Source organism: Megascapheus bottae, chromosome 27 (genome assembly GCF_031878675.1).
Source record: "Megascapheus bottae isolate mThoBot1 chromosome 27, mThoBot2.hap1, whole genome shotgun sequence".
Lineage (NCBI taxonomy): Eukaryota > Metazoa > Chordata > Mammalia > Rodentia > Geomyidae > Megascapheus > Megascapheus bottae.
The window spans coordinates 13,448,888-13,471,692 of NC_143535.1; the positions used below are offsets into that span (position 1 = coordinate 13,448,888).

At 36.1% G+C, this 22,805-nt stretch overlaps 1 protein-coding gene across 3 annotated transcripts in view; it reads right to left on the minus strand.

Annotated features, from left to right (window-relative positions):
• Dync2h1 (dynein cytoplasmic 2 heavy chain 1) overlaps positions 1-22,805 on the minus strand; it is a 159,546-nt gene that overhangs the window by 79,366 nt on the left and 57,375 nt on the right. For 2 of the 3 annotated variants that reach the window (XM_090319606.1, XM_090319609.1), the window contains 15 exons: positions 21,686-21,788; positions 20,825-20,992; positions 18,382-18,512; positions 16,932-17,180; positions 16,241-16,349; positions 14,676-14,789; positions 13,359-13,501; positions 11,893-11,974; positions 10,864-11,018; positions 9,003-9,140; positions 8,494-8,607; positions 8,075-8,235; positions 6,783-6,906; positions 5,752-5,873; positions 792-878 (listed from right to left, as the gene is read on the minus strand). In XM_090319606.1, coding sequence (XP_090175732.1) covers positions 792-878; positions 5,752-5,873; positions 6,783-6,906; positions 8,075-8,235; positions 8,494-8,607; positions 9,003-9,140; positions 10,864-11,018; positions 11,893-11,974; positions 13,359-13,501; positions 14,676-14,789; positions 16,241-16,349; positions 16,932-17,180; positions 18,382-18,512; positions 20,825-20,992; positions 21,686-21,788 — 2,000 coding nt within the window. The remainder of the gene's footprint in view (positions 1-791; positions 879-5,751; positions 5,874-6,782; positions 6,907-8,074; positions 8,236-8,493; positions 8,608-9,002; positions 9,141-10,863; positions 11,019-11,892; positions 11,975-13,358; positions 13,502-14,675; positions 14,790-16,240; positions 16,350-16,931; positions 17,181-18,381; positions 18,513-20,824; positions 20,993-21,685; positions 21,789-22,805) is intronic. The other variant, XM_090319607.1, reaches the window with a different exon arrangement.

Genomic DNA, 22,805 nt, shown 5'->3' on the forward strand with positions numbered 1-22,805 from the left:
CTCAAATAGTAGTGCTCTAGCCTTGAGAAAGTCCAAGGACAGTGCTCAGGCCCTGAGCTCAAGCCCAGGACTGGCACACACATGCACACACACACACGCGTGCGTGCGCGCACACACACACATACACACATACACGTCTAAGTAACAAGAGCTTAATTATAAGTGACTGTTATTCTTTATTATGTTTTTCTCTCTTGTGTTACCCTTTGGTTAATCTCATATTGTTACAGTATCCCACTTTGTTACCTGGTATATTACATTGATGTTTATTTGAAATAGGAGGGGAAAAATGAAGGGAGAAGGTGGGGAGATGGAAATGGGGACAAAAACATAAGAAGGGATATTAATGTGTGAGAAGAATGCACCTCCTACCTGGCAAACATAACTGTAACCCCTCTATACATTGAATTATTTTTTTTTTTTGCCAGTCCTGGGCTTGAGCTCAGGGCCTGAGCACAGTCCTTGGACTTTCTCAAGACTAGAGCTCTACCACTTGAGCCTCAGCACCACTTCTGGCTTTTTTCTATGTATGTGGTACTGAGGAATCGAACCCAGGTCTTTATGCATCCTAGGCAAGCACTAAACCACTAGGCCAAACTCCTGGCCCCTATACATTGAAATTTTAAAAAATTATTCAAAAAAGGAATCATTTCTGTATTATTCTCTACCCTTCCCAGCTTGAGAAAGGGATACTACAAGAAGTAAAGCAGTGATCAAACCAAAATTAGAAAAATTTTAAAAGCCATTTAAGCTATATGCTTCAAATATTAAAAATGCATTTCAAAACTTACTTCTCTTTGAGTTCTGATACCTTTTGACCAACTGAATTAAGAAGCTCCTCCAGTTTCCTTTTTCTGTCTTCAGTTTTTCTCAAATTCCTAAAATGGAATTCAGTTTTATAAAAGTAATTCTATTTCAAGTCTCAACAATAAGACAGCACAATCACTTGCAATAAGCACTTACTTCTAGTAAACTTATATAAAAAAATTAAAACCAATCCAGACACAATAGCTCACGCCTGTAATCCTAGCTACTCAGGAGGCTGAGATCTGAAGATCAACATTCAAAGCCAGTCCAGACACAAAAGAACCTAAGACTCTTATCTCCAATTAACCTCTAGATAACAGAAGTGGAGCTTGGCTCAAGGGTAGGGTGGTAGACTTGAGCTGAAGAACTCAGGAACAGAGCCCAGGTGGAGTCCAAGCCCCATGATCCACAAATAAAAATTAAAACCATATTTCAATATTATGTTTGCTTAGAATTTAAACTGAGCACAGGCAAAATTAAAATACATCCTTGGAGGGGAAGGGGTGGGAGGGTGGGAAATGGGGACAAAAACATAAGAAGGGAAATCAATGTGTGAGAAGTAATGTACCTTCTATCTGGCAAATATAACTGTAAACCCTCTATACATTGAAATTAAAAATTATTAAAATTTTTTTAAATACCTCTTTGGACTCAAACATGCCATGATTTTACTTATAGTAAACATAAAAAATTAAAACCATAGTTCAATATTATGTTTGCTTAGAATTTAAACTGAGAAGCAGAATATGTTTAGAAACCTACATTTAAAATACTTGTGCAGACAGACTTCCACATGAAATAGTAGATTAAGCACATATATTCATCTTCTCCTTCCCTGAACTCTATTGAACTAAAAGCACAAAATACATACAAGTTTATGTGCACACACACACATAGAACCTAGATTCAGTCTATAAAATTGCAAATAACAACAACAAAAAACCCTCTGTAGATTAACTCCAAATAGATCAAAGACCTGGAGATAAAAGCAGATACACTGATTATGACAAATGAGGGAAGCCATGAGCCTATGTTCCTTTGAGTCTGGCTTACTTCACTTAATAGGATTTTTTCTAAGTCTTTCCATTTCCTAACAAATGGGGCAATGTCATTCTTCCTGACAGCAGCATAGAATTCCATTGTGTATAAATACCACATCTTGTTGACCCACTCATCAACTGAGGGACATCTGGGTTGGTTCCATATCTTTGCTATGGTAAATAGTGCTGCCATGAACATTGTTGTGCTAGTGGATTTAGTATGTCCTTGTTTCTGGATGATTGGGTAAATGCCAAGTAGTGGAATTGCTGGGTCATAGGGGAGCTTCTATATTTAGTCTTTTGAGGAACTGCCATACTGCTTTCCATAGTGGTTGAAGGAGTTTGCACTCCCACCAACAGTGTAGCAGTGATCCCTCCTGGCCACATCCCCTCCAGCATCTGTTATTAGTTTTCTTGATCCTGGCCATTCTAACTGGAGTGAGGTGGAATCTTAGAGTTGTTTTGATTTGCATGTCTTTTATGACCCAAGATGTTGAGCATTTCTTCATGTGTCCATAGGCCATTTTTGTTTCTTCTTCAGAGAAGAAGTCTTTGGCCCATCTTTTAATGGGATGGTTGTTACTTTGGAGATTAGTTTTGGATTGATTCAATTTTTTGAGCTGTTGATATATTTTAGATATGAGGCCTTTGTCTGTTGTATGGTTGGTGAAGATCTTCTCCCTCTCTGTAGGCTTCCTAATTAATTTACTAGCTATGTCCTTTGCCATACAAAAGCTCTGCAGTTTAATGCAGTCCCACTTATCCAGCCTTTCTCTGATTTGTTGTGATTCTTGGTCCTTATTAAGAAAGTTTCGACCTGTGCCAAGGAGGTCTAGTAAATTTGTAAATTTTTCAGAGTGTTGGGTTTTACCTCGAGGTCTTTGATCCATTTGGAGTTAATTCTAGCGCAGGGTGACAAAGAAGGATCCAACTTTAGTTTTCTGCAGGTGCTTAACCAGTTCTGCCAGCACCACTTGTTGAAGAGGCTATCTTTCTTTCATTCTATTTTTTTGGCTCCCTTGTCAAAGATTAGGTGGCCATAGGTCTGTGGTTTAAAACCTTGGGCTCTCCTAGCAGAGATTTGCAATAAAGCAAAACCTTGATACAAAAGGCCATATAGTAGGACGCTAAATGAAAGGATCTCTAGGATATAGAAACATAAGCCATATAATAAATGACTGTTGTTCTTAAGGTACTATGTTATCTCTCATCTCTTTTGCTGTCCCCTGGTTATCTCATATTGTTACAGTATCTCACTTTGTTACCTGATATATCGGATATATTTGTATTTGGTTATTTGAAATTGGATAGGGAAGGGGGTAAAACAAGATGAGGGGTGGGGGGAGGGAAATGGAGACCAAGACATGTGAAAGGGTATGGGGATTAATGCACCATCTATCTGGCAAATATCATGTAACCCTTCTATTAATTACAATAAAAAATATGAAAAAAATGATGTTATATTAAAAAAAGCAGATACACTAAAAGCATTACAAAAAGGAATTGGAGATACGCTAGGTCTCCTTGGCACAGGTCGAAATTGTCTTAATAAAGACCCAGAAACCCAACAAATAAAGTTTGGACAAATGGGACTGCATTAAACTGCAGAGCTTCTGTATGGCAAAGGACATAGCTAGCAAGTTTAATGAAAGCCCAGAGTGGGAGAAGATCTTCACTAACCATGTAACAGACAAGGGCCTCCTATCTAAAAGATATTCTCTCCAAAACAAATCTTCAAAGAAACAACCATCCCATTAAAAGATGGGCCAAAGGCTTAAAGAGAGACTTCTCTGAAGAAATCAGAATGGCCTATTAACACATGAAGAAATGCTCGACATCTCTGGCCATAAAAGAAATGCAAATCAAAACAACTCATATTCTATCTCACTCCAGTTAGAATGGCCATGATGAAGAAAACTAATAACAGATGCTGGCAGGAACATGGCCAGGAGGGATCACAACTACACTGTTGGTGAGAGTGTAAACTCATTCAACTACTATGGAAAGCAATATGACGGTTCCTCAAAAGACTAAACATAGAGCTCCCCTATGACCCAGCAATTCCACTACTTGGCATTTACCCAATTGTCCAGAAACAAGGACATACTAAACCCACTAGCACAACGATGTTCACTACAGCACTATTTACCATAGCAAAGATATGAAACCAACCCAGATGCCCCTCCATAGATGATTGGATCATGAAGATGTGGTATTTATACACAATGGAATTCTATGCTGCTGTCAGAAAGAATGATACTGTCCCATTTGTAAGGAAATGGAAAGATTTGGAAAAAATCATATTAAGTGAAGTAAGCCAGGCCCAAAGGAACATAGGCTCAATGGTGTCCCTCATTTGTAATAATAAGTATACATCCAAGACTCACCTAGCAGAGGATTACAATAGCTCAAAAGTTAAATACAAAAGGCCAAGATGAGTGGAGAGGGAAATGTGGACAAAAACATGAGAAGGCGTATCACTGTGTGTGAAGTAATGCACCTACTATCTGGCAAATATAACTTAACCCCTCTATTAATTACAATAAAAAATGCTCTGTAGCTTGCAGAAAAGTATTAGTCTCATGAACTTGAAACCAACCATAATATATATTTAATCATATATTCTCCAGTTCTTCCCTCAAGGACACAGATATTTTAAAAATATACTTTATTAACTAACCCAAAATGCAGAAAGTGTAGCTTATCCCCAAAGACTCCACTGATCCCATCCATACCCTACATGAAGATATGAGAATCTTTTAGAGAAAAACAAATGGCATTTCCTTCTTAAAAAAATCCTTGAATACTGAAGGGCTGTCACCAATGCCAATCTATACTTGATCATCTAAAGTGATGGCCAATATCAATAGCCAAGGAGCCAAACTCTACACTCAGAGCTGCTCATCAGAGATCCAGTATTTCACAATTTATCACTGACTGCCACAGATCAGAAGTGTCTAGAAAGATTCTAACTTGAACAGAAGCAAATAATCAACAACAAAAAAAACACAAAGAATTACAGAAGGAATTATCAAAGACACTAGGAAAAGTAAAATTGTTTAAAAAGCAGAACAAACAACATCCTCGGAGCAATAAAATATTTTATGTAAGAATAAGTGGGTGTAAGTTTTTTTAAGTAAAATTTAAAAAAATACAACTTTGTAAACTAGTACTTCAACAAAAATCAAATGGAAGTAGTACAATGGTAGGGGAGATACTTGATAAACCAAACCACAGGGAGGAGGCTGTGCACTGCTGTGCATTTCTGCTAGGCTCAACTGGAATGGAACAGTAAAAGTCTTCTCAAAGGGTACTTTTTTGTATTAAAGGTGTCATAATTGCTGCCAGATTTAACACAAAAACTTCAATATACTGAAAAATTCAGAAGCTGAGAGTTAAAAGTAGTATCAAATAAGCACTACAACATCTAATAAACCTCTTGGTTGTATGTAGAACAAAAGTGATAAAATACAATCCCAATTTGGTAACACTAGCTAATTGAGTCTTCACTTCAAGGTAAACAGTTCAACCTTCTTCCTGCTTGCTCTGATACACTTTTGAACTATATGACAAATAGTTCCTAGAACTTAGGTGGTAAAAACAATCAGAAAAGCTCTAAGTTCTAAAACACTCTTTTGTTCTTCAGTATTATTCTTATATAAAGCTTTGTGTTTTCGTAATGGAAGTTTTATCAACTTACTCTTCCAATTAGAAAATGACAGTGAAAGTGCTGATTCTGCTATCTATTTCCCAAGTGTTTTTTTTTAAATCCATTTAAAAATTTTCTTTTCAAATGACTCTTTAAATTCTACAATGTTAGCCCCTTAAAATAAACCCAAAGTAAATATTAACAATATAATATGCTCATCAACTGACAATCACAGATGTTTTATGTTTCACTTACGACTCTAATCCAGACTGTTCAGTTTCCAAAGGCTGAATTCGTTCCAAGACATGGGAATACTGTACATTAGCTTTAACCCAGGCAGCCAAAGGTGCAGCTGCTGTACTGGCACGCTTGGCATTCTGAAAGATTTCATTAGACATTATCCAATACCCAACTTTAATTTCAAATCAGTGCAAGTTAATTTTAACACATTTTATGCAAGCCATCTATTTAATAATCTACTTGAAATTTATTCTAATTAAGAAAAATACAGGGCCGGGAGCATAGCCTAGTGGTAGAGTGCTTACCTAGCATGCACAAAGCCCTGAGTTTAATTCCTCAGTACTACATACACAGAAAAGCCAGAAGCAGCGTTGTGGCTCAAGCGGCAGAGTGCTAGCCTTGAGCAAAAAGTGTCCAAGGACAGTGCCCAAGCACTGAATTCAAGCCCCAGGAATGGCAAAGAAGATTATATATAAAATCAGTGCCACATGGAATCTTTATCATAAACTGTTTCACCAACCTAATCTAATTACTTCATTTTCAATAAACACAGGCCACACTCACAACAATATGCAGGCACTCATTCCATTTCTTCTATACATGACAGAAATTTTGTAAATAAGAGCAATTTTTAAATCATTGTAAATGGAGTCAAGAAAGAAGTACATGGTACCATAAGGGATATAAACTACTGGGATTTTACAACTTAAGACAGTCCATTGAAATCTGTCCTACCAGAGACGTGCTATAATGTGACAAGTACATGGGTTAAAGCATCTTAATTGACAAGTTGAAAGTAAAAGTATGACAAGGAGAGAATTTATCACTGATAGAAGAATAAACTTCCTGTGACCTGGATTCTAGTTACTAGCTCGCAAGTATGATGCCTACTATTACAGATCTATGTAATGACTATAGTACCTAATTTTTCTTAATTTTAGGTTTTAGGCTATCAAAACAATTGAGAATGACAAAATGTCCCATATTAAAAATCAGGCTACACATCGTAGAAAGGGGGAGTTTATAGTGTAATATTCAAAAATTACCTTTGACTCAAAGGAGGCCTTATTTTTATAAAGCAGCTCTTCAACACTCTCTCTTATTTCCTTTGGAATATTTCGTGCATCAAAAGTTGCAATGTCTTCTCGCACACCTCTTTTGGCAAGGAAACTAAATTTAGACAATATTAATTAAAATAAGGCTAAAAAGGGGTTATTTCTGAAATAATCTTGCTCAGTATCACATTCATTACTTTTAATTCATTACCAAAAACAGAATATTAAAAAATTGGAGGAAGAGTGATGGAAAAAGTGACATTGAACAAAATGTATTGTCATAAGTTGAAATAGTGACTCAAAACTCCTTTGTACAACATCTTAAAGATAAAATAAGTACTAAAAAAAATAGTGGCTAGTGATCATTTTAAAATACTCTAAGTGAAATATTAGAATCACGGGGGCCGGGAGTTTGGCCTAGTGGTAGAGTGCTTGCCTAGCATGCATGAAGACCCGGGTTCGATTCCTCGGTACCACATACATAGAAAAAAGCCAGAAAGGGTGCTGAGGCTCAAGTGGTAGAGCTCTAGCCTTGAGAAAGTCCAAGGACAGTGCTCAGGCCCTGAGCTGAAGCCCAGGACTGGCAAAAAAAAAAAAAAAAAGAAATATTAGAATCACAATCTTTTATTCCGTACCCTACCTTATGAACTATTCAAATGTTCTAAGATATGTAAGGCAACTTCATGATTCATTTCTAAGGTATTTAGAGTTACTTTTCCTATTTCCAGATAAAAATCTTGGAGAACTGGAAGACAAACATCTGAGCAGATATAACAATGAAATCATTCTGAATATAACTCATATAGGCTAGTATTTTTTAAAAAAGACACCAGTACTATACTATCAATCCAAATCCAACACAGAATTTAACGTCAGCACAGGCAAATGAAATGAAGCCCATACTGTTAATTCGCCTACTTTGCTAGTTTGTCTCTCTCATATGATTTTTGGCATAAGCAAGTACTTGCCCTCCGGCTATCTCTCTCTCCTCTCTCTTCCCTCTCTCCTGACTGAAAAAAGGGACTGTACACCTGTCAATCTGTGCTTCCCTACCATGAAAGAATCAACAATGCTATGGCATCCCTTTCCTCCTTTCCATACTTCTGACCATCACTTCCTGGGAGAGAGTAATTTAAGATTTTGATTTATCATCATACAGAACAACTTGAATTTCAGAGTAAAATGTATTTAGATAAAGGTTTGCTTGAGAAAAATAAACATTAAAAACTCTGGAAGTGCAATTTATTATTGAAATAACATTGTGCACAGACTCAAAAACTAACCTTTTCATGCTCACCCAGGATGTATCAAAGATACCCATCAACCTTAAAACTCCCTCAAGAATGTCTCGGATTACATCAGGTGGCATGCGTAGGGAGCGAATTTCTGAAAGAGATTCTGGCTTAATGTTCCCAACGGCTAGTTTAGCTTCATTAACTAGAGGCTAAAAGAGAAAATGTCACTTTATTTCAAAACCAAACACTTTTAAAAAGAAATAATTTCACAAATGATCTATTGGTGATCATTTATTTAAACAACCAAAACAATATGTTTATCTAAAGCCTAAATTACTTTGAACTGTTAGGCTTGCCTTGTTCCTTTTTTTGTAAATTAAATTAAGCTACAAGTAATGTTTAAACTCTACATACAAGTGGTAATCAAGCATATAAATGGCTGGTAGAATGTCTCCTTCTTAGCTTACCTGTACTTCTTTTAATTCATCATCAATTTTATTTTTTCTTTCTTCAATCTTCACAACTTCTTCTGCTATTCTGTGCTTCAGCCTTTCAAGTTCTGTCTTTTGTTCACTAGCATCCTATAGGAATTATCAAGTGACAAGTCAAGTAACCTTAATGTTATGCAATTCTACAAAAGTTCAAGTTATTATTCTTTCAGCCTGACTCAGTATTGGATGAGCAATGTTTTTTGAGTTTCTGTAAGTAGGAAACGTTATTTTTTTATTCTTTGCCAGTCCTGGGGCTTGGAATCAGGGCCTGAGCACTATTCTTGGGCTTTATCAAGGCTAGAACTCTACCACTTGAAACACAGTACCACTTCCAGCTTTTTCTGTGTATGTGGTACTAAGGAATGGAACCTGGGTCTTTGTGCATGTTAGGTAAGCTCTCTACCACTAGGTCAAACTTTCGGCCCAGAAATGTTATTTACACTGATAACTTATTACTTGCATGTCTGCACTCAAGTCTCCATTACCTGCATTGATACTGTGATCTCCTGAAGTGCTGCATCTGCCTCATCCTGCTTGGTTTTAAGTAATATGCTTTGTTCTCCGGCTTTCCTGTTCAGTTCATCCACAAGAGCTTTAGCTTCATTTAGTTTAGACACACCAGCCTATGTCAATAAAAATGGATTTGCAATATGAAAAAGTTTTGCACACATACATAGTATAAATAAATTCCCGTGGGAAAGAACTGAGCAAATATGCAAGTAGTACATAGAAACTTAAAGACACTTAGGGTTTTTTTTCCCCATGGCTAATTATAAAAACTTACTAAACATTAAGATGCAATGAAAGATTTCAGGGGTTGCAAAGAGAGGTAAATTTTAAAACATCAATAATACTTAGTAGCTCAATATGTTTGATAGCTTAAACACAAGGTTATTACTCATGTTAGAAAAAAAAACAAAAAACAAGGGAAAATAGTAAGCCCTTTCTAACTGTTAGTCTCATTGGGTGAAATGAACTAAGCAGCACTATTCTCTGAAGAGTGTACGTGCCTTGCTTTTGTCTATATGGGTATACCAATACCAGTAAGCCACTGCTCATACTGCCTTCCTGCTCTTTGGGTGGGCATTTGATCCTGAACTTGCCATTACAATACTCTACATTGCCCAAGATCAATCCATGGAATGGACTGATCAAAATTCCTATTAGCTGGCGAACATGGCTCATGCCTGTATTACTAGCTACTTAAGAGGCAGAGATCTGAGGCTCACAGTTCAAAGCCAGGCCAGCCACTAAAGTCCATGTGACTCTTATCTCCAATTAACCACCAGAAAACCATTAGTGGCCCTGTGGCTCAAGTGACAGAGTGCTAGCCTTGAGCTGAAGAGCTCAGGGACAGCACCCAGGCCCAGAGTTCAAGACCCCCCCCCCAAAAAAAATCCTCCTTTTTGTAAGTGAGCTATGTTTTAGAAGACTTAGAACAAGTCTTGGAGAAAAAGAATGCAACCAATATGTACTTATCATCTGAAAGTAGAAGACAGCTAGCATGCTAGGTTCTTCACGTTATATTATCTAACACATTCTTACACTAGTCCTATTGAAACTCAGTGAATATAGGCAATTTACACAGAGCAATATTGAGAACTAAATTAGGAAATCAACCTTCTCAAAAATCAAAGAGAGTGACTTAACACAAATGAAAACAAATCATTAGAAAGAAGAAAATAAGTATGTGACTTAGGCTAGATTCTAGTTTATTACCCTATACCTCTAGAGAAGAAAGATTTGCTGACAACTCAGAGGCTGGCATCATTCTAGTATCACATTTAAGTTAAAGTTCTACCACTTGAGCCATGCTCTCAGTCCTTTTGGTTTTAGATCTTATTTAAAAAAAAATAGGTAAAAACCAAAAGATCTGGGGAGGGCCTTAAATGATAGAACACCTACTAGCGGCTTGAGACCTGCAGTTCAAACTCCAGTAGCATCAAAAAGGAAAAAAGGTTTAACTGTTAATCCAAACAAATTGGAAGTGGAGGAATGGGTCAAGTGGTAAAGTGCTAGATGTGAGAAAAAAATTTAAGCAACAATGTAAGGCCTCAAAAGTCTTAAGTTCCAGTGTGGCATGTTGTGTATATATAGTATGTGTCTGTGCACGCATCTATGTATATTATAGATATGTCTCATGTATCATTAGTATAATCCAGTGTATAATGCAGATGAGGAAAATGTTTTCCAATTTTTTTAAGATAGTACATTCCAAAGGTATGAATGCATATAATGTATTACATTAAAATACATAAATGCCATAAGCAATGTGACATTGTGATTTATATAATTCTTGTCTCCTACAAATAACTCAAGATAAATTCAAGATTAACAATACTATACCTGTAAATGACTTTGTCTCTTTAGTAATTCCTTTTTTTTGCTGCTACTAATGGCAGAATACACATGCAAAAAGGTCATATATCGGCTTGGTGTAGCACCATAGGCTTTACAAGATTCATGAATTAACAAAAATGATTTTAAAAAGTCAGGATCAACTAGACAAAGAGAGAAAATGAAAATTTACTCATAAGCATAATTCATTAATTGGGAGAAATGATTTTAATAGTTATTTCATACTAGATACTTCTACTTTATATAACCATAAATATGAGATCATCTTTTTGTAGAAATGCACAGGCACTCTTACATATGTATTCTAGAACTCCTATCTTCCTAATATCCCAGTTTTTTGGGGAGAGGGGGAGGTATTTGCTTTGTTTTGCTCTGGGAAGAGTCTCATTGTGTACTACAGTTTCACCATGCTGCTTTAGTCTACCAAGTACTAGGATTACACACATGCCTCACCCAGCTCTCCTCCTCCATCTTTACCCTCTCATTTCAGACTTTAACCATGTCTTTCTTAGATTACGGAGATGGACTTTTAACATGGACTAAGTCCCTTCAGTTTTTCCTTATACTGACTTTTTTTTCTTTCCATATATTTTTTATTGTAATTAATAGAAGGGTTACATTACATTCACCAGATAGAGGGTGCATTACTTCACAAACATTGATACCCTTTCTCATGTCTTGGTCCCCATTTCCCTCCCCCTGCCCCAAAAATGTCTATTTCTTTATGCCAAATAAAAGCTCTCCCATGTAATCACACTTCTATCATAATTTACCTTCCCACATCAGAGTCTTACATTTATATGTAACAGAAAAAAATTGTGCATTATTTTTTAATTTCTTCAAACTATAGTCTGTTGAGCTCTTTTTAAACAATATATATTTATTTTAAAGAGGTCCAAATTTAATTGCGAATTTGTTAATAACAGCATTCAGATTCATAATTACCATGAATTTTTAAGGAATCTACAAACATTAGAATTTTAAAAAATCAGATAAAATTAATTCTATCAGTATTACCTGCATCCTTTTTCTTTTCCTCTTTCCTTTTTTTGTCACTGTATTTTTCTTCATCTGTTTCAGTGAATAGCATTTCTGGTATCTAAAACAGACAAAATTTTTCTTTAAACTCAAATGTGAACTTTATGTTGCTAACTTTAATTTACTTCAATATGCCATAATTGATCATTTTCCTTCCTTTCAAGTGTTGTCCTCCCTTGGTTTAGGCCTAACTGATTTTCACAAGCTGCCTCTGCTGGTTCTTCTCTATTCTCCCAACTTCTGAACAGTAAGTGCCATGAGTTCAATCCTCAATCTCTGCTCTCTTTTTGCCTTTGCTCTCTTTATTCATGTTTATTCTTATAGCTTAAATATCACCTAATAATTCTCTAATTTGTTTTCTGTATGCCAAAGCCATGGACCTTCACACTCTGTATCTAAATTCCCCTTCAGACATATAACTTGGATCTTTGACAACTCATATTTAACATATCTAAACCTCAAAGTCTCATATTCTCCTCTTAATAGACCTACATCATAGCCTTACCTGTTGCTCAGGTGGTTCTGTGAGCCTACAATCCTGGATAATAGGAAACAGAACTAAGAAGATTCTAGTCTAAAGCCAGCTTTTTGCAAGAACACAACATTCTGTCCAAAAAAATAAAAGCAAAAAATAGGCTGGAGCACAGCCCAAGTGGTAGAACAACTTCCTAGTAAGGAGCAGGTCTGCATAGCAATTCTTAATTATCATTATGCAAATATTTAATCGTAAGGTTAGACATAAAATTTTTAAATATGATTAACTCTTTGGCCTTTAGGCGTGCTCTAGGAGTACACCTGAACCTACAATTCAACATTCAACAATTACATACGAATAAAAAGAAAAAAACCATAGGTACTCAGGATGTTGACACCCAGAGGATCATGAAGCCAGCCCAGACAGAAATCTGTGAGCTTTTATCTCCAATTAACTAGTAAAAAGCCAGGATAGTTGGGCGCAGTGGCTTACGCCTATAATCCTAGCTACTCAGGAGGCTGAGATCTCAGAATCTCAGTTCAAAGCCAGCTTGTGCACTAAAGACTGTTGAGACTCGCATGTCCAATTACCACTAGAAAATGGGAATTGGGGCTGTGGCTCAGGGGTAGGGCCACTGCCTTGAGCTGAATTGCTCAGGGACAGTGCCAAGGCCCAGAGTTCAAGCCCCATGACCCCCCCACACACACACAAAAAGCCAGACTAGAAGTGTGACCAAGTGGTAGAGCATTAAATTTTAGCAAGAAAGTTAAGTGAAAGCACAAGGTACTGAGTTAAAGGTCTGTTAATGACACCAAAACAAAAACCTATGAAGAACAGAGATATTTTCAAACATAACAGGTGTTCAGAACCACAGGTAAGCTAATGTTAAAGTTAACAGCAAGAGAACATGTAAAAGCCACTAATTTCAGAATTGAAATGTGCTCAATTTTTCCTTTTCAGTTAAACTTACTTTCTTCATACTGCTGTCTGACCAACCCTCCATCCACAGCACCTGGCATTTCTTATGTAAAGCTGGATTACTCTCACAGTTTATTATGAAGTTTAAGTTTGCAGAATCCATAATCAAGACAATATGCAAATTTTGTTGAATTCCTTAAAAATACAAAAAAAAAGAAAATTACAGTAATAGTATATATTCAGGAAATTTATGTATGGTCTGGTTTCTTAAGGCTGAAATTTACTTAAATGGAGTAATAGGAGCTTTTAAAAACAAGCTATAAAATAATATTATGATGAGTTTTATTTTGGTTAAAAGGTAGTTGTAAATATGTGTTTGTACATGTATTTCCTGTATGTTTTTTTTTTTAGCATGCATCAAGGGCATACGTGCAGTTATGATTGAATGGTGAGATCATTGCCTTATTTTTTTTTTTTGGTCAGTCCTGGGCCTTGAACTCAGGGCCTGGACACTGCCTTGGGCTTTCTCAAGGCTAGAGCTCTACCAATTGAGTCACAGGCCCATTTCTGGCTTTTTTTTCTATGTATATGGTACTGAGGAATCAAACCCGGGTCTGCGTGCATGCTAGGCAAGCGCTTTACCACTTGGCTAAACTTCTGGCCCTCACTGGCTTATTTTTTACTTATTTCTATTTATTTATTGCATTATTTATTTGTACAGTTCACATAAAACTGACTTAAAGCTGGGTACTGGTGGCACCCCCCTATAATCCTAGCTACTTAGGAGGCTGAGATCTCAGGATTGCAGTTCAAAGCCAGCCCAAGCACAAAAGTCCGTGAGACTCTTATGTCCAATTAACCAACAGAAAACCAGAAGTGGCACTGTGGCTGAAATGGTAGAGTGTTACCTTCAACTGAAGCACTCAGGGACAGCGCCTGGGCCCAGAAGTCAAGCCCCATATCCCAAAACGAACAAACAAACAAACCCCCAAAAAACTGACTCAATACGTAGCATTTAAAATATATTAAAAAAAATTGGTACAATCTAAATAGTTCAACAGTTCTCTAAAATAAATGATACTAAAGCAGCTCTAATTTTATCACAGTAGAAGAAAGGAAGAATGATAAATAGTCCAAGAATATGACCTCATTTTCAACAATTTCCTTTGCTAAAATTTTTCTTAGGCTTTAGGCTACTTATGTGCTAGAATCTCCAGGGGGAAAACAAAAGATATATTACTAAATTAACTCAAAGCTTACTAAATTAGCTCAAAACTTGTTACCTTTGCCATCTATTGAGAAAATTAAAGTGGCATTCGTTTCACTTGAGTCAGAACTTAAATTCAGTAGTGAATTGTGGGTAACTTACTATATGTAAAATAATTGAAGACAGGTCCAAAAAAGCCATCCTGTGATGCTTGGTCTTTAAGAGGCAATAGCAAGGGTTCTAATTCTTCCAGAGTGTAGAGACCAGGGACTTCACCTGAAAAAAAAAATAGTACATAGCTTTTAAATTTTAGCTGTCATATATCAATCTAAAATATATCCTTTACAAACAGTTTTCAATTTGTGTATTACATAATCTGCCTTATTAATTCTTCCTTTTCCAAAAAATATAAACAATCACCATGACCGAACTCTACATCTACAGCTTCATTTTGCTCAATTTAAACACAAAGAAGCCATTCGAGAGAATTCACAACCTGTCTGCCTTGATAAGTTTATCTTGCACCCTTCCCAATACATCCTATATTCCCTACCTCAATGAACTTGTTACAGAAATATAAAATATTTTGTCTTCCTGAAATATACAACTCCCCCTCCCCCCGTCTTCCTTTGCTCCTTTCATTTACACTAAATAATTGTTATCTTTCAGGATTTAACTTTGCCAAATGCTAGTCCCAAGATCCTTTCCTAATTAGATATACATTACATATCTTAACTAGACATATACTAAATATTCGTCTTTTTCACATACTGTTTATTATTTATTATAATTAATTGCTTTCCTCTCTTCCCACTTAGATGCTGAATTGCTGAGGAATAAATCTTTCAATATTAAACCATGGGGACTTCTTGAATAAGTATGTAAAACACAAATGTTTGTTAGCTACCCCACAATGGATGGATTAAGAAAATGTGGTATACATACACAATGGAATTTTACTTACCCATTAGAAACAATTGTATCATTTAGTGGAGAAATGCAAAAACTTGGAAAAAAATATTATTAACATTAAGTCAGGCCCAGAGAGGCAAAGGATTAATGTTTTCAATTATATGTGGAAGCTAGTTCTAGCCTACAAAGTCCTAAGTAAAAATACTGAGTGGTATGCAAGTGTGTACAAATGTATTAACGACCCATTCAAGGGAGGTCTCAAATAGTGTAATTCCTTAGAAAGCCAAAAGCAAAGTTCAGCAAATAAAATAAGAAGTCCATATGTAAAAAAGAGTGAGGTGGGGTAAAAGGGAAAGGGGTAGTGTATTGAGAAAAAAAAATTTTCCCTGTACATTCACCAATAGCTGGTAACACATTACATAATTTCCTGGACTTATAAAAATGGAGTTTCCAGGGCCAAGAGTGTGGCCTAGTGGTAGAGTACTTGCCTGTCATGCAACAAGACCCGGGTTTGATTCTTCAATACCATAAACATAGGGGGAAAAAAATGCCTGAAATGGCTCAAGTGAGAACAGAAAAGGATAGTATTCAGGCCCTGAGTTCAAGCCCCAAGGCTGGCCAAAAAAAAAGTGTGTGTGTGTGTGGGGGGGGTTTCCTTAATTCTTCAGCCACAAGCCATGTTTAGCCTACATTACTCCTTCAGTAAATAACCACAGCCAAAGTTCCTTACAACACAGTAAAGGTCATTCAAGATAATTTGACTTAACTTTCATATTTATATTTTTACTTTCATTGAGTAGAAACCATGCACTTACCTGAGGACAAAAGGCTATTGATCATTTCCAAAAATGTAGGATGTACAAACTGGTAATCCTCCAGAAGTAAAACTACCTGCTGGGCTTCAATTCCTGCAAGATGCAGCACCTTCAACGGGAGAAATAATTATTAGTACTCTTTACATGTTTTAGAGACAGTTAAAAGCTGTTCTCAAGTAAATATGTCACTATTCATGATCTACTCTATATAAAGTAGGCCCTTTATTCATTTATATTAAAGCAAACCAACAAAAAGGTAAGTAAGGAAATCAAATGTATGAATAAAAACTGTGATGGCAATTTTAATTATTTCAGAGGTAGGCTATTTGGATATAAATTCCATCCTTTTGTTCATCATTTATGTCCATTTAATATAACAATCTGGGGTACCTGGAAATTAGAAATCTTAATAGTAATCTCTTTTCTATTTATAGATAAAATGTAATTTTCTAAGAGTTATGGGTAAAATATCAAAAATTAGAATGAAGACTATTATGCATTTGAGACTTGAAGGCTTTTAAAGACATGTGAAAGGATATCTATGTATGGGAATTAATGCACCATCTGTCTGGCAAATATCATGTAACCCTTCTATTAATTACACTAAAAATATATGAAAAAAAGAAGTGTTAGGCCAATAATTAGCAAAATTGTAAATAAAATAAAGGAAAAATGGAAAACAACAACTCACATGTTTGAGATCATTTCTGAACTGCTTTGGTTCATACCCTCTGGAAATCTTGGGGGAAAACAACATTGCTCCATGCATATGACTGACTAGGGAAGTAATGGTCCGCCGACCCACGCCACTTCGTCCTGCTAACAGAAGTGAACCTCCGGGGAAACTCAGCACTCTATCGATCCTGGACATATACTCCAGAACTTCTTGGAAAAGTAAAATATCCAAATTCTGATTGTCTCGTCCATAGTGGATAAGACCCTTTCAAAAAACAGAGGAACTATTTTATTATTTAAATTCCATTGTTCCAAAAGTATCACTTATGTAAATTTTTACATTTTTGACATATTTAAGAAAAAGAGGAAGGAACTCATGCCATCTCACAGTTACACTGTACCTATCTAATAACAAACTCACTCGATAAACAAAGGGGCACAAATACAATTACTTTTAGACATTAATACAAAGAGTAAAAAGTAATGTGAACATAAAAAGCTCTCAAATATGAAGATCTAACACAAATCAATTGTCTCAAAACTCTAGAAGCCCTGTACCTGTAAAGTTTTTTTATGAAGTTTTCTGTGTGTGTGCGTGCACGCACGCTGTGTGGGAATGAATCAAGAGCCGACACAGGTACTGAACCATTGCCATGGCTGCACAATGGAGTACAGAAAACGAGATAAGAGAATTCCACTTCTAAATTTCCAAATTTTTCAGTGTCCATTCCAGACAAATCATAAAAAAACAGAGAAAACCTATGCTGATTTTTATATAAATATTAATACTTAAAGTAGTCAACTATTTCTTCCTATTTACAACTAAACTGAAAACAAGAAAGAGCCAAAAGCAATTAAGCCTGGACAAAGTCTAGACAGGTTCAGAAACAGGAGCATCAACAGCCTTTGGGAGCCTGTTAAAATTTCAGATTCTCGGGGCCGGGAGTTTGGCCTAGTGGTTAAAGTGTTTGCCTAGCATGCATGAAGACCCAGGTTTGATTCCTTGGTACCACATACATAGAAAAAAGCTGGAAGTGGTGCTGAGGCTCAAGTGGTAGAGCTCTAGCCTTGAGAAAGTCCAAGGACAGTGCTCAGGCCCTGAGCTCAAGACCAGGACTGGCAAAAAAAAAAAAAAAATTTCAGATTCTCAGATTCTCTGGACTTTATCTACAAAGTCTGACCTCTATGGCTGGAAATCAAGAATTCTATGTTTCCAAGTGATTTTGATTCTACAACATGACAGTCACTATCCAAAGGTGATTTCTCACTTAACATTATCACTCATATTTCCCACAACATCTTTTGAAATACATCTAAGTATTAATGTATTAGTACCAGACTTAATTCTGAAGGAACAGATCATTATATCTACAATCTATCTTCAGGCCTTCAAAATGCGCTCAAGAAGCATTTCTGTAACTGTAAATACAGAGAGGTCTTAATCAAATTCATGACTCATGTTATACCTTTTTAATAACATCTTTAAGATCTGAAGAGTTGAGTTTGCCAAGTGGCTTTCCATGTGGAGGTAATGGTTGTCCTAAAGCTCCTCTAACTCCTGAATTATGTCGGGCTCCCCATGTAACATAGAAACTGTCTGTAGAAATAAAAGACCAGTGGTTGATATGAGAGAATCAATAAATTCATTGGTTACTAATCAGTCCAAACAAGATTATCTTCAGAAAGTTCTGTAAAGTTAATTATTTGGAAAATTCAAATATGACTGAAAATTAATGAAGGTGCCTGAGAACTGGCACAAAAATAGCTAGCTACTCAGGAGGCTGAGATCTGAGGATTACAGTTCAAAGTCGGCCCAGGCACTAAAGACCATGAGACTTAGCTCCAATTTACCATTAGATAACTGGATGTGGCGCTGTGCCTCAAGGAGTAGGGCGGTGGCATTGAGCTGAAGAGCTCACGGACAGAGCCCAAGCCCAGAGTTCAAAAGCCCAACAACTAACAAAAAAAAAAAGAAAGAAAAAAAAAATACTCCCAAATTTCCTTTAAATTTACCTATAGTAATGCATTAAAAAAGCTACTCACCAACCTACTGAAAATTTCCTCTATCAATGGTCTGGGAAACTTATTCTCAGTTCTGCCATCTCACCTACTACAACTACCCAATTTCCCTAAAGCCAAGACAGTTCATCTTTTTTTCCTTCCTTTCACCTTCATTTCTTGCATTGTCCCTTCCTATAAAATGCAGTGTAGTAAAATTTCTATTTAGGAGTAACAAAGAAGCTGTAATCTCCAAACATAAATCTTTGCATCTATTACCCCCACAATCTATCTATCCCTGTACTTTTCTGACTAAAAGCTAACACTCTACCACTTGAGACATAGGTCCACTTCAGCATTCTTGGTGGTTAATTAGGGATAAGAGTCTCATGAACTTTCCTGCCTGGCTAGCTTGGAACCCTGATCTTCAGATCTCAGCCCCACCCTCTTATCCCCTCCCCAAGTAGGTAGGATTACAGGTGTCTATCTCATATCTGTTGAAGTTTTCTTCCTTACATTTACATGACCCTTCTCATCAAGCTACAAGCCCTTCTATTCCTTTTCAATTCCCTTCTTATCTCTTATATATTGTGTACTCTGGAATCTGTCTTTACTCATTAATTCTGAAGAGTTTCCTTCTAATTTTTTTTTCCTTTGGGTTAAATTATCCACAAAGTATATACCTCAAAAATTACTCAACACTCATTTCAAGCCAAGTCTCATTTACAACTGCTTAAAAGGCATACAATTTGGACCAGGAGTATAGTCTAGTGGTAGAGTGCTTTCCTAGCATGCACAAAGCCCTGTTTAGCTCCTTGGTACCAAATACATAGAAAAAGCCAGAACTGGTACTGTGGTTCAAGTGATAGAACTCTGGTCTTGAGAAAGCCCAAGGACACGTTCAGACGCTGCATTCAAGCCCTAGGACTGGCAAAAAAAATAAAAGACATACAATTCACACACCATTCACTCATGTGTATTGAGCAACTTTGTTTACATATATATTGCTCTTTCTGTTTACTATAAGTAATGAAGAAAAACAATGAATGATTCATACCCTTGTAAAAGGATAAACTTTATGGAGAGTCGCAAAAGGCACTCAAAATGCTTGCAAATATTGAAGCACAATACTGTATTTTAAAATAACTATGATGATTATAGTACACATGATTTTCTATCACACACATTAAAACCCCAGTTGTCTCCAAAATGCAACTTACTTATGAAGCAGTAGTCTTTTTTTTGGGGGGGGAGGGCTTGAGCTCAGGGCTTGAGCACTGTCCTTGGCCTTTCTCAAGGCTACAGCTCTACCACTTGAGCCTCAGCACCACTTCCAGCTTTTTTCCATGTATGTGGTACCGAGGAATCAAACCTGGGTCTTCGTATATGCTAGGCCAGCACTCTACCACTAGGTCAAACTTCCACCCTGTAGCAGTAATTCTAAATACAACTAAGCTGTTTTGAATGAATGTTGCACTTTGTTTACCAGAGAAGTAGTTGTAGTGGGTATTAAGAACATGAGTGGTTAGTAAGAACGTATGAGAAGTTCTGGGGTCAGAATGTTATGGTTAGTGAATGACAGGAAAAAGAATAGCTATTACTGTTAAGCCAAAGGTCATGATAATCAAACATGGATTTCCTCAAAGTCTTTAATTTCAAACACATAGCTTTGAACTTTGTATTAGTGAAAATCATTTAGAATGAACAACTTTGTATTTAAAATATACAACAGAAGACTCTTATTATGTTTTGTTTGGAACACAATCATGAATTGTGGCCAAAATTATTTGAAGGAAAATCAGCATTAAAATTACCTGAAGTTATATTTGTTTATAGAATGAAATCATAAAAGAAAAATAACAGAGGAGTACCCATCAAAATCATATACTTCTGTAAGTTCTACCATCTTACCTGCCATATTGTCCAGTACATCTGAGCCCCAGTCTCCTTGAAACACTGCTGTTAAAATGCTATCAAACAAATGGAGTTCCTTTGCACTGACAATTTTGTCGCGAAATAAGCGCCGTGCTTCATATGCAACAATTTCTAATACATAATCTAATGGATGGTTGGAGGATCCTAAAGTAAGCAAAAAAATTGTATATAGCAATATTCAAGTTGTTTAAACTTTATCAGTTTAACACAATAGTAAAATGAAATCGAGTAAATATCTACATACCATTATTTTGGCATCAGATAAGTAGAAGAAATGGGGAAAAAAGGTAAAATTCATTCTGTTAATAAGTTGATATATATTTGGTTATTTAAAGACTACCTTAAGCACTATCATCTCAATTCATTTAATGAAAATGTCAACTTAAAAAAGCATATTAAGGGATGGGAATATGGCTTAGTGACAGTGTTTGCCTAGCATGAAGCAAGCCCTAGGTTCAATTCCTCAGAACCACATAAACAGCAAAAGCCAGAAGTGACATTATGGCTCAAATGGTAGAATGCTAGCCTTGAGCAAAAGCAGCTCAGAGACAGTATCCTGAGTTGAAAACCTAGAACTGGCAAAAAGTAAATAAAAAAAAAATTAAAGCATCTTAATTATGGCTTCACTACAAAAATAATGATTTCATTTTTCCTAAAATCAAGTTTTAATTAAAGTGATAGGGAAGTATTTTTAGTGCTAATATTTAAAATAGCACTATTTAAACTTAATATTAATATAAGTAGTTTCAATACTCAATTGATTTTGAATATGTAACACCGAGCAAATGCTTGCATCTATGTCCATGCATGTAACCCCATAACAAGAAAACGACTTACCTCCTTCTAAATCATATCTGAATAAGCCAAGTACCCACTGGGTAAGAATGCATGGTGTAAAGAAATAGTGACTGTAATCATCAACTGTAAATTTGGCCCGCACCTGAAAAAGAAAAGATACATGTATGTTATCAATTTTCCCATTACCTTAGACTCACAAAAATGTCTATTTCTACCTGTGGGTAGAATCTTATTTCAACAGAACTCTTTTCTAGCAGTTATCCTATCTATAACCAATACCTATTATTTATCCTATCTACATATATTGTTATATATTCTGTATATAATTAAAAGATGGATTCATTGGCTTCAAGAGAATGCCAATGACTGCAGCAAAAATAGAAGTTCAAGAAGTCCTACTAAACAAAAGCTAACTTGAGTTTTATAAAATAATGACTGCAAGTCCAAAGCATTCACAGATAATAAGTAAAACTCCTTTTCTAATGGTGAGAACCACAGAGCTGTCAGTTCAAGTCACTGAATGAAACAGAGATCCTCCCACAAGAGCCTATCCCTTCCATTCTATGGACAGAGACATTCCTCTTATAATGATTTTGGTAATTTATCATTGAATTACTTTATAAAAGGTAATTTCTTGCTTCCTGGATTTTTTTTGTAGTTCTGTGATTTGAACTCAGAGCCTCACACTCAATCAGCTTACTTCTTTAGGTGGTAACTCTTATCACTTGAGACTTATGTCCAGTCTTGTCCTGCTTTTGGCTGGTTACTTTGGAGACACACATTCAGTCTCCTTTGCCTGGTTTGGACTGGAACTGACATCTTCCAGATCTCAGCCTACTGAGTACTATGTTATTTCTCTTCTCCTTTGTTGCCCTTTGGTTAATCTCATAATATTACTGTATCTGACTTTGTTACCTGGTATATTGTGTGTGTGTGTGTGTATATATATATATATATATATATATATATATATATGCAATAGGAAAGGGAAGGGGGGAAAACAAGATGATTGGGAGGGGGAATGGGAGGTAGGAAATGGGGACAAAAACAAGAGATGGGGTATCAACGTGTGAAAGTAATGCACCTACTATCTGGCAAATGTAATCCCTCTATACATTACCCAGACCAAAAAAAAAAAAAAAAGATGGTCCTTTCAGAA